The sequence below is a fragment of the Giraffa tippelskirchi genome, chromosome X, assembly GCF_054371585.1.
Source record: "Giraffa tippelskirchi isolate mGirTip1 chromosome X, T2T-mGirTip1v1.2.pri, whole genome shotgun sequence".
Taxonomy (NCBI): Eukaryota; Metazoa; Chordata; class Mammalia; order Artiodactyla; family Giraffidae; genus Giraffa; species Giraffa tippelskirchi.
The window spans coordinates 112,416,087-112,428,718 of NC_137289.1; the positions used below are offsets into that span (position 1 = coordinate 112,416,087).

A 12,632-nucleotide genomic window follows, 5' to 3' on the forward strand; every position below is an offset into this window, starting at 1 on the left:
TTTTTAATTAGTTTATTTATCTATTTTTTAACTTTACAATATTGTATTTTTTTGCCATACATTGGCATTGAAGCATGTAAATTATCATATGTGAAATGAATCACCAGTCCAGGTTCGATGCATGATACGGGGCGCTTGGGGCTGGTGCACCGGGATGACCCAGAGGGATGGGATGGGGAGGGAGGTGGGAGGAGGGTTCTGGAAGGGGAAAACATGTACACCCATGGTGGATTCATGTCAATGTATGATCTATCTTTGTCATTGCAGTCATCTTCTGATAAAGAGTAGAGCTTGAGGAAAATTCGTTGCTATGTTTCTTCCTGAGGTATATGGTTGGAGAGCTCACATTTTATTTTCTGGCCATCTGGATCTTTGCTATTCAAAATGTGGCCTGCAGGACAGCAGCATCTTCATTACTTGGTTGCTTATTAAAAACGCTGAATCTTGGGCCACATCTCAGACCAAATCCAAATTTGTACTTAACAAGTCCCTAGGTGAGTCAAATGGATCAAATGGATTCAAATGGACCAAAAGCTTTAGAGGCACTGGTCTAAATGACATGATAATTGCCATTTTGGCCAAAGTTAGTGTCCTGAGGCTGCAAGCTAAAAGGTACAGTAAAAAAAAAAAAAAAGTCATTCCTCTTATTAGATATGACAAACTTGGGCCTGATATACCACTTTTCATTGCAAAGGGAGTCATGTGTGTGTGTGAAAGTCATTCAGTTGTGTCCAACTCTTTGCAACCCCATGGACTATAGCCTGACAGGCTCCTCTGGCCATGGAATTATCCAGGCAAGAATACTAGAGTGGGTAACCATTCCCTTCTCCAGGGGATCTTCCCAACCCAGGGATTGAACCCAGGTCTCCCTTATTGCAGGCAGATTCTTTACCACTTGAGCCAGCAGGGAAGCCATACTGGAGCTCAAATCTCTGCTGGTCACTGCATTAGATCAACAATGAAGATGATAGTGGTGATGATAATTATAATAACAATATTTACAGTGTATTAGATAACATACTAAATGTTTTGTGTATGTGCGTGCTCAGTCGTGTCTGAATCTTTGTGATCCCCTGTACCGAGGCCCGCCAGGCTCCCCGCCAGGCTCCTCTGTCTATGGGATTTCCTAGGCAAGAATACTGGAGCCAGTTGCCATTTTCTCCTCCATGGAAGCTATAAGGGATTATCTGGCATTTTGTTTCCAGGACATTAGGTACCAGGCTATGGGAGGCTGTGTCAGTGGTGTTTTGGTTACAAAAGAAGCACAGTGTTGTTGGGCAGTTTTCCTGCCTGTGTTTCTGAATATGTGATATACAAGAATGAATCGTTCTGGGAAGTGCCTAATGTCTTTTAACAAATTTCTTTTCATTTCTCTACCTGAAGTAGACTTTTTGTTATTGTGTTTTCCAGTAAGACCCTAGCTGATATAGTAATGGAGATCAGTTAAATCACCAAAAACTAAAAATGTGGTACTGAATTATGCACTGGAGTGTTCCATTTTTCAGAGAAAAATATGGTATTTGAGATATTGTAAAGCAGAGATATGAGGTTAATGTTTCCAAGAATAGTGGTGGTGAAGATGAAACTAGTGGCATTTTGTTAAAGGGACTAATAATTTTTAAGATTAGTCTTGCTGCAATTTTGGTAATGTTCTATACCTAAGAACAAATGTTTCTTTACTGTCTAAAGCCAGTAGAGAACCAAACAACTACCTAGGCAATGATAGAAGGGAAGAAAGAGAGGAGGAAGGAAATAAGATTTCTTTGAATGCCCATTTGTGCCAGGCACTAAGATTTCTTTGAATGCCCATTTTGTGTCAGGCACTGAATTAGGGGCTTCTGTAAACATTAACAAGGGGATTATAAAATTATTGTATAAGAATTATACAACCTATCATGATTGACAGGCAATGGTGGCTAGTGTTCAGGCTGATCAACAACAGAAAGAATTCTTACTAAAATAGATATATTTACATGGGGGTCAGTCTTACTCCATTAAAAATACACTATACATGCTTTAAGCACTAATGATCTATCGTGAACTTTCTGAAAAAAAAAATAGATACCATATGAGCAAGTAATATATGTGGGTAATACCAGCTGCTTATTGTTTACCAAAAGGCGTGAATGACCAAGTTGGGGCCACAAAGAGAACTCCCCATCCTCCAATCCCCATTTCTTGCTTACCATGATTGTCCACTTTCTGTTTTCGGCCTCTGGGAATACAAGAGATCGTGGAGAATAAAACACTTCATCGTCCACTTCTTCTGGCTTTCTGGGTAAGCAGTGTAAAAATGTCCAGTCAGGGGCAGCAACTTTAGCAGTCTAGAGAAGAGATGGAGATAAGACTGTGTTTTGACTCTTATATGTAGCTATCACATTTGTCTTCTTCAGAGTCAGCGTCTCTGACCTGGAGTCAAGTGAAGTCACTCAGTTGTGTCCAATTCTTTGTGACTCCATGGACTGTAGCCTGCCAGGCTCCTCTGTCCATGGGATTTCCCAGGCAAGGATACTGGAGTGGATTGCCATTTCCTTCTCCAGGGGATCTTTCTGATCCAGGGATTGAACCCAGGTCTCCTGCACTGCAGGCAGACTTTTTACAGTCTGAGCCACCAGGGAAGCTCAAAGGTCCATGCAAAGGGAGAGATAAAGGGACAGACTGAGGATTTCAGCTCAAGGCACTCAGCAGAAATGTATATGATACTTTCAGCTTATGAAACTTTCTAGTCATTTTTTTTTAATTTGGAAGATCACCACTCTAAATAAAACCACTAATTCAGTTTCTAGTACTCTGTCTAGTGAGATAGTGGACATTTCAGTAAAGAATTCTACTAGGGTAAGATGCAGATGAGAGCAAAAATCACCAATTATATCCCAACATATTGGGTTCACCAAAAAGTTCATTTGGGGTTTTCCATAAGATGGTACAGAAAAACCAAAATGAAATTTTTGGCCAACCCAGTATATTAAAGGTTGCCTCTACGTAATTGTATTATATTTTTTTAGCCTGTCTCCAAACTATGGTTTTTAGCACTTGAAGCAAATTTAATTATTGGTTAAAACAATGTTGAAAAAGAGCTCTGAGATAGGATTGCATTAAACAGGATTATGGGCACTATGCACTAGGTGATTCATTCTTCATGTAAATGTTCTAACAATTTTAATTTTCTCTAACAGTTAATTCCTAAAAATTACATTTTCCCATCCATTTTCGTTGTTCACTTACAGATTCAAAACTACATTCCCTCATAAATTCTTCTCTCAAAATTACTGCCTTTGTGCTAAACTTTTTTTGTTTTGTTAAAAAAAACACAATAGAAAATGGGCAAAGAATATGATATGATATAATATGAAAGAATATGATAACAGTTTATAGAAAAACATATGGAAATGGCCAATAAACATTCAAAGCTGTTTAACTTCATTAGTAATCAGAGAAATGCAAAAGATACAGATTTTTAAAAATTACAGATGTAAATAGCAAATAAAAAATGGAGAGTGTGGAAGGAAGTTATAAATTGTCAATTATTTTTGGATGGGCAGTTTAGCAGCATTTCTCATATTTTAAAAAGTATATACTACTTCACCCAGAAATTCTTCTCCCTAGAAGAATTCTATTCTCTATAATACCTGCACAAAGAAATTTATATATAAGGATCTTCATTGCAGCATTGTTTGTAATTGGGATAATTGGAAATAGCCTAATTTTTTGACAAGAAACAGATAAAATAAGGCCCACTCATACTTTGAAATTCTATGCAGTCATTAAAAAGAAGGAAAAAATATCTAAATGAATGGACGAAAATCTAAGATTTGTTAAGTGGAAAAAGTAAGTCAGAATAATATGTCTAATCTACCATTTATGATAAATCATTAGAGGTGTAAGGGTGTGGGTGTGTATAGGAATATGTAAATACACAGAAAAGGTCTGCAAAGAAACACATCAAATTGTTAAACATTGGCTACCTCTGGGAATAGCCACTGTTAAGGGGCTAGGGCAAATACATTTTCACTTTATTTTTCTAATTTCATTCTATTGTCATGTATAAATAAGGGGTTTGTATTTATATTCTAAATATTTTATCAATAAAACATCTATTGCAATTGCTTAATCCCTTTATCCACCAAACAAAGGAGTTGTTCTGCAGACAGAATCCCAATGTACACCTGACTTTTAGGATATTCCTGCAGAACAGTGGTTCTCAAAGCTTGACCCTGGGGCAGCAGCATTGCACCACCTGGGAACTTGGCAGAAATGCAAATTCTTGGGTCCCACCCCTGACCTCAGAGAAGGCAATGGCACCCCACTGCAGTACTCTTGCCTGGAAAATCCCATGGATGGAGTAGCCTGGTAGGCTGCAGTCCATGGGGTCACTAGGAGTCGGAGACGACTGAGCGACTTCACTTTCACTTTTACTTTCCACTTTCATGCATTGGAGAAGAAAATGGCAACCCACTCCAGTGTTCTTGCCTAGAGAATCCCAGGGACGGGAGAGCCTGGTGGGCTGCCGTCTATGGGGTCGCACAGAGTCGGACACGACTGAAGCGACTTAGCAGCAGCAGCAGCAGCAACCCCTGACCTACTGATTAGAATCCCTGGAGAAGTTGGGTCCTGCCAGCTGTGTATTAACAACTCTAGTCAATTCTCAGTCATGCTCAAGGTTGACAAGCCATGCTTCAGAGCTTAATGAAAGGCATCAGAATAGATGGAATTCCCCTGGGAGTGCCCTGGAGGCAGTTAGCAAAACTAAACTGGACTTAAGAGTCCTTGGAAAATAGAGGCAAGGGCTAGGCTGAAGTACAGAACTATGGGGCTTTTCTTAGAGCAGAAATCAAAAGAAACTGCTCGCAACAGAAATCACCTAGTATACCTAAACAGATCGTCAAGCATTCTGATGCCTCTGCTGTTGCAAGAGGGAGAGGCTTGTTCCTCTCTTCTGCCTGGGTTTCAATTCCTTCATCCTGGACAAAAATGTCTTTCCAAAGGGCAGAGCTCATCTTCAGGAGGAGAGAAATCACTGGGGAATACAGTCAGCATGTCCTTGATAGGGAAGGAAAGGACGGTCTGCTCTCCCAAAAGTGAATGAGTGATTAGCTGATTCTGGCCTTTATGAATGGGATTAATGAACTTTCAGAGAGGCATCAATTTGTACCTTCATTGTAACCTGGTAACCTTGGAAAGCCTGGAGCCGCTTTTTCTTCTCCTCTTCTTGTCCCATGCTTATCCAAGTGTCTGTAATTAATACATTGCCTCCACAAGCTGCTTCCAATGGATCATTTGTCAGCGACAGCTTGGTACCGTTCTGGCATACACAAGCAAGCTGGTTAAAGAACTTCACGAGACAGGGAAAGACAATGACACCTTTACATATAAGGAGCGTACCTCCTTGGCATACTGCTCTGCCAACTTGGTTATACTGGGATCTGGCTCATAACCCTGCAGGGGAAAGAATTAACTGTTATTTGGTGTTTTTTTTTAAAATTATATATGCCTTCTTATATATGCATCACTTTCAACAATATTCCTGCTCTCTTTCCTGTTTCTGCTTTAAGTCGTAGCCCAACCTACTGAACATGCCTACTCCCCATGTTCAACAGAATATGATGTTGACATCTAGAATTTCAAAGCTTACAAGTGCTTTTGGGAATTTAAAAAGGTAATCAGTTGCCCCATTTTGCTTTGATTATTTTTGACCTCTTTAGTCCTAAAGATAAATGGGGTGTGGTGCTTTCCAGCTCTTGGTAGCACCTTTTCTTGTTCCCCTAATAGTTTAAGAGGCTTATATACATAAGTCTACAACTTACTGCATTTTTGTCTCAGAGTCTTTCTACAAGCTGTTTTTTTTGTTGTTGTTGTTTATTTTTTTTTAATGCTTTTGTTTTCCTTTGGTCTGAAATGCTTTTTCCCACCCACTCCATGTGGATAATGCTTTCAGGTCTCAGTGCTCTCAGCTCAAATGTTTCCTCCTCAGAGAAACCTTCCCTCAGTGTCTCAGCTAAATACTAAGAGCCCACACATACATCTTAGTCTCACCAGCCAGTGTTCTGCAGGCAGGGAGCTGGCTTTGAGACCTTTGCATAGCAAATATACTGTTTTTACTGAAATATATGTCTTTGGGTTTGTTTGGTGAGGGCAGGGCCAGGACTTGTGTGAGGCACTCACTGACAGTCGTGCAAGCATGAATTTTGCATCCTAGGTTCCTTGCTTGCTCACTGTGGTCTCAACTTTAGGTGAGAGGATGCTGTGGGAACTGCTGAAGTCCCCCCAACTCTTCTAGACCCCACAGGTAGCCCCTCTGCCTCCATCCTCAACCTCCAATCTGTGCTATATTCATCAGCAAGAATCATCTCTGAAGACTTCAATGTTTACCACTTGTTCCATAAGTCGAAGCTGATTAAGGTATCAAGGCTCCCTGCCGACATCTCTTGCTTCTGTCTCTTGTAATTTTTCTCAACATCTTGCTGCAGGAAAGCCAATCTCATTGTCATACTTGTACACGTCTTGCCTTTTGCTGCCGTCACAGCCTTTCACCCTTGAACACGTCCCCCTCTGTCCCCTCCTGGGCATCTTTATTGGGACATGTCAGCTCCTCCTTTGTCAAAACCCTGGGCCAGCCCCACCTCCAGACCCTCCAAGTGGAAGGCTCGTCAGTCAAAACACCATCATTATTCTCAGCTTCCCCATCCTTCTCATTTTCCTAAATTCTTAGAATTGATTTATGTCTTATTTTTCTAAACTCTCTGTAGGGCACAGCAATGGGTGTGGTATGCCTCCCAGATCCCCTTCATGAATAATGGACTTGTGCTCCAGCTGCTGCGCATGCGCCAGAAGGTGGCTTTCAGCTGTCAGCCCTAGTTGGGCACTGGCGCAGCTGCAGAGAGCTGACGCACCCAAGGTCGCATACCCTTCCAAGGCCACCTGCATTCAGGGACTGATTAACAGGGGACATGAAAACCTGACTCCCTCCTCCCAACCTGCGACAACCCTAAATGGCCATCTCAGATCCAGAATTCTCTCTCAGGTCAGCCGAGGCTGCTCTCGGGTCTGCATCACAGTTTGACTTCTCCTGTTTCCTTCCCCTCCCTTCTCAAGGGCACGCCATCATCAACAACCTGCAGGCTGAACTCTGTCTCAGAGTCTGCTTCTCAGGAAACTCAGCCCACAACAGGGATGTTCAGGTTTATTCATTGGAAATTGTGTTTATTTACACATGTTTATCTATCATAGTTCCTTCTCTCAATAAAAAAAATTCTTGAGGATAGAAGCTATCAGATGGTGATGATTCCTGCATATCTTTTCACAGCTTTATCACCCTCAATAGCCATAAATTCCAGAGCTTTGTTTATCGATATTTGGGGAAGGTAATTAATAAAGGCTTGCTAATTTAGTAACTCATGTTGTGACCATTCATACTGGTAAACATAAATGAAGAGGCTTGGCTCTTACCCCAGGTACCTCCTGCCCTGAAAATTCAGCCTTCCCTCTGGAAAGCATGTTTTATACTCCCAAGTATAATCATTCTTAGAGAAGGAATCAATAAGTACTTAGAGAACCAACAGAGTGGTTTGGAAATTACAAAATCACCCAACATTGCATGCATTGGGCCATGACTGAGAATACAAAGAGGAATTCTTTACTCACAGCTAAGCTTTCAGTACTAAATCACTCTTTGGCTTTGACATAAATCTTAAAACCAGATGAAGGTGATTAACAGACCCAGTTCAGTCTAAATACTCACTTAGAACAATGTTAAAATCATTACCATCAATAGTTTATGGAACAACTTTATAATCCAGGACAAAATTATGTTTTCTCAAACATGTAAGTTATTCGTGGTTAAAGGATGGGACAATAGATTAATTATGGCCTTGGAAATTTTTCAATGCTTCTTAAATTTATAATAAACCTGCTAGCTTTATCTTTAAAGGAAATGGGTCTACTTATAAATTGATAGAGCACCTTCTACACTTCAGACTTTCCAGAAGACTTTTAAAAACTCTTACTCCCACCCAGATTTAACCAGGTTTTAGTACTTGTTATCATTTAAATGAGTTTCTGCATAAGAACAATACTGAAATTACTCTGTAACATTGGAATTTTTTCCCTTTGATGTTAATAAAACATCTTGGACAGGCAATAGAATGTTTAAATCATGTATTTCTCCAACAGAATAAAACCTTTCCAAAAACACCTTATAGCAGGGAACAATCATTGTGAATATATATTTTATCTGTAAAATTGTTTGCATTAATATAGAGCCCTTCCTCAGACTAGATTTGCAGCAAGAGTGTGCTAAGTTTTCCCATAAAATGAAGAACTACCTTATTCACATGTCAGATCTGACCTTTTATCTCAGTTTTTGCTGAATGAGAGAGAATTATCTCTTATAAGAGTTAGCTCTCTGAGTCCCCAAAGTTTACTATACATAATAGGGTGGCACCCTAGGCTGCCTACCTGGCATTTCTTCCATGGCAAATGTATTAGGTAGAAGAATGTCTTCCAAACATTTATTCCCCACCGGAACCTCAGAATGTGACCTTTTAAAAATATATTTATTTATTCGGCTGTGTCAGGTCTTAGTTGCATGCTCAGGATCTTAGTTTCAGTATGTGAGATCTTTTATTGCAGGCCACAATCTCTATAGTTGTGGTGTGCGAGCTCCAGAGCATGTGGGCTCACTAGTAGAGGCTTATTTGCTCTGAGGCATGTGGGATCTTAGTTCCCTGACCAGGGATCGGACCCACATACCTTATACTGCTAGGTGGATTCTTAACCACTGGACCACCAAGAAAGTCCTAGAATGTGACCTTTTTTTAGAAGTAGGGTCTTTGCAGATGTACCTAGTTAAAAGGAGGTCATACTGGGCTCCAAAATCACTGCAGATGGTGACGGCAGCCATGAAATTAAAAGACACTTATTCCTTGGAAGAAAAGCTATGACCAACCTAGACAGCATATTAAAAAGCAGAGACATCACTTTACCAACAAAGGTCCATCTAGTCAAAGCTATGGTTTTTCCAGTAATCATGTATGGATGTGAGAGTTGGACCAAAAAGAAAGCTGAGCACCAAAGAATTGATGCTTTTTAACTGTGGTGTTAGAGAAGACCTCTTGAGAGTCCCTTGAACTGCAAAGAGATCCAATCAGTCCATCCTAAAGAAAATCAGTTCTGAATATTCATTGGAAGGACTGATTCTGAAGCTGAAACTCCAACACTTTGGCCACCTGATGCGAAGGACTGACTCAGTGGAAAAGACCCTGATGCTGGGAAAGATTGAAGGCGGGAGGAGAAGGGGACGACCAAGGATGAGATGATTGGATGGCATCACCGACTTGATGGACATGAGTTTGTGTAAGCTCTGGGAGTTGGTGATGGACAGGGAAGCCTGGTGTGCTGCAGTCCATGGGGTTGCAAAGAGTCGGACATGACTGAGCAACTAAACTGAACTGGTACTGGATTAAGGTTGTCTAAGTTATCCTCATAAGAAGAGGAACATGTGTACAGAGAAAATGGGCATAAAGGAAAGATGGAGGCAGAGGCTGGAGTGATGCAGCCACAAGGCAAGGAATGCCTGAAGTCACCGGAAGTGGGAAAGAGACAAGGAAGGATCCTCCCTTAGAGGCACTGTGTGTATGTGTATGTGTGGTGGTGGGGCGGGGGGTGGTGTGGTCTTGCCAACACTTGGATTTTGGAATTCTAGCCTCCAGAGCTGTGAGAGAATACATTTCTGTTGTTTTAAGCCACCCAGTTTGTGGGAATTTGTTATGGCAGTCCCGGGAGACTAAGGCAGCAGGGTACATTGACTCGAACTGGTTTAGCAAGAATACAAGGGGAAAGTATTTTCTTTTGCCTTGTTTGTTGCATTTGGTTTTGGCAGGATGCAGCAGACAATGCTGGTGCTCTAACCAGAGGCCCTCAGAAGACCCCGATCTACATCTTTTGCCCCCTCTCCCCTTTTCAGTGTGCTTTTTAAATATACTTATTTATTTATTTATTTTTAGTTTTAGCTGTGCTGGGTCTTCATTGCGGCACCAGGGCTTTCTCTAGTTGCCATGAGTGGGGGCTACTCTCTAGTTGCGGTGTGCGGGCTTCTAGAGCATGGGCTTCAGTAGTTGCAGCTCGTGGGCTTAGTTGCTCAGTGGCATGTGGATCTTCCCCGACCAGGGATTGAACCTGTGTCCCCTGTATTGGCAGGCAGATTCTTAACCACTGGACCACCAGGGAAGTCCCCATCAGTGTGCTTTTAATACCGAACACTCAGCTCTTCTTTAGGAAATGGCCCTCTGACTCCCCAGCTGCTCTTCCTGCCAAAGTGGAAAGCTGCTGTATGGGCACAGGGAGCTCATCCTGGTGCTCTGTGACAACCTAGGGGTGGGATGGGGTGGGGGGTAAGGTTCAGGAGGGAGGGAAACATATGTGTACTTGTGGCTGATTCACATTGTTGTATGGCAGAATCCAGCCCATATTGTAAAGCAATTATCTTCCAATTATAAAAAAAAAAGAATTCAAAGATAAAATCTGAAACTGGTAAAAAAAAAAAAAAACAAAGAAAAAAAGTGGGAGAGGATTCACCACCCAGCTCTCCATGCTGCCCTTTTCCAATGACTGGTTCCAAGGATAAAAGCCCATCCTCCCTGTCTCAGGTTGGGACAACACTGGGGCATAACCTCTACTCCAGAGCTCGCCTGTTGGATCAGCCTGAAGCACTGTGCCTGACATGGCATTTGGGTGACCAGATCACTCTAGTTTGCCGGTGGCCTTCCTGGTTTTAGCACTGATAGTCCCATGTCCCTAGAAATCCCTTAGTCAATCTTAAACTCAAGAAGCAGAAGCAGAGAGGGAGTTTTAGGCCTCACACACTCACCTCTGAATGTCTTAGGTTATCAGAGTGAACTATGGCAGTGGCCACTGAGATAACAGCAAACACATGCTCAGCCAGAAACACACAGGTGCATAATATTATAAATCATCGTCCCTTAATGCAAAGGTCAATTCTGTCCTTCGTTTCTCCAATGGCTTCTATTTAGGGGCGTTTTCCTTCCAAAAGACTCCTGATCAGAAATCATAACTAATAAGAAATGTAACTAAGAAAAGAATTTAGTAGACATGAGTTACGTAAAAGGTTCTATGGGGATCGCTCAGAACTGGTTTGTGTATGAGTCACTTGTAGGATTAGTTTTTACCCTCTAAAAGGCCTACTCATTCTGTTTGAGGCTAGGAGTATCTTTTTTTAAAATTTTTTGAAGATTAGTTGATTTACAATATGTTAATTTCTGCTGCACAGCAAGGATACTCCATTATATATAAAAAGAACATACATACATATATGTAAACATATAATATACATATTCTTTTCCATTCCGGTTTATCACAGGGTAGCGAATATATTTCCCTGTGCTGTACAGTAGGACCTTATTGTGTAGCCATCCTATATATACTAGTTTGCATCTATTAATCCTATCCTCGAAGCCAGGAGTATTGTAACATAGGGCTTCTCCTAGGAGGATCTGCACTTTTTTATTTTAGTGTATTTATTTATGGACTTAGGTAATTATGTACGTAGAACATTTACATGTTAAGAAATTTAAACCATATAAAAGGATATATTGCAGAAATAAAGTCTCCCTCCTACCTCTAACCTTGAACCACCCAGCTTCACTTCTCACAGATAACAATTATTACTAGTTTCTTGTATATCAAAAGGGTTACTTTGGACCTATGAAAGAAGGCACATTCCCATACATCCTGTGACAGATTAACAGCAGAATAGGAAGTAGGGTAGGTCAGCTTCACAGCCAGGATTCAGATTTAAAAGCCTGAAGGACCCTTGGGTTTGAGTTTTGAAACGCTAAGCTGATGCAGACGCCATCACTGTGTCCTTCACATTAGATTGAACTTTTTTTTTCACCAAACTGTAATATTCGAACAATGACAGCATCTTCCCCATGCCTTGAGATTTCTAGGCTGTCTGGATTTCATTATTTTCTTCAGCCTTTGTGGTAGCAATACACAAGAAAGCCAGTCATCATAATGGCTGGTTTCAGGGCATTCAAAGGGATAATTCAGACATGCTTTTAACACAGAAACTCACAAGATGAAAGGCATCAGCCAAGATTATCTCTTTTTGTAGAGATGGGAAATTGGACACTCAAGAGGCCGGATAGCTATAATAGTAGGGATAGCAACATAACCTAAATTTTGTGGCCTCATCTGTGCTCTCCTTGAATGGAAGAGAGGTTTGGTTTTCACTAGGTAATTGTATCTGGGAATGATTTCAAAGAGGGGTTAGTTTCAAGGCAGAAAGTTTCCCTACCTTTGGGGTAGCCACCTGAAGATGCATCCCGAATTTTGCTGCACTCATCATGATGGAGTGCAGGATGTTATTCCCATCCCCAATCCAGCTGAGGGTAAGGCCTTTCAGAGAATCGTAGTGTTCCTGAAAGGCAAGGGACGGAGGAAATTACACCCAGGAGGAAGTCCACTTCTGTGAAACAATTATTAGAGTTACTATAAAAGAAACAGTCCACATCTCGACTTTAAATGCTTTGTTGGAATGAAGAAACTACGTTTTTTTTTTTTTTTTTGCATTATACAGAGCAATTTGATAACATGAAGGTACAATCACCAAAAAG

General features: G+C 41.0%; 1 protein-coding gene across 1 annotated transcript in view; it reads right to left on the reverse strand.

Annotated features, from left to right (window-relative positions):
* OTC (ornithine transcarbamylase) overlaps window positions 1-12,632 on the reverse strand; it is a 77,008-nt gene that overhangs the window by 5,543 nt on the left and 58,833 nt on the right. Inside the window, exons 6-9 of the mRNA XM_081565128.1 lie at window positions 12,314-12,436; window positions 5,383-5,436; window positions 5,153-5,302; window positions 2,187-2,324 (exon numbers count right to left, since the gene is read on the reverse strand). Coding sequence (XP_081421254.1) covers window positions 2,187-2,324; window positions 5,153-5,302; window positions 5,383-5,436; window positions 12,314-12,436 — 465 coding nt within the window. The remainder of the gene's footprint in view (window positions 1-2,186; window positions 2,325-5,152; window positions 5,303-5,382; window positions 5,437-12,313; window positions 12,437-12,632) is intronic.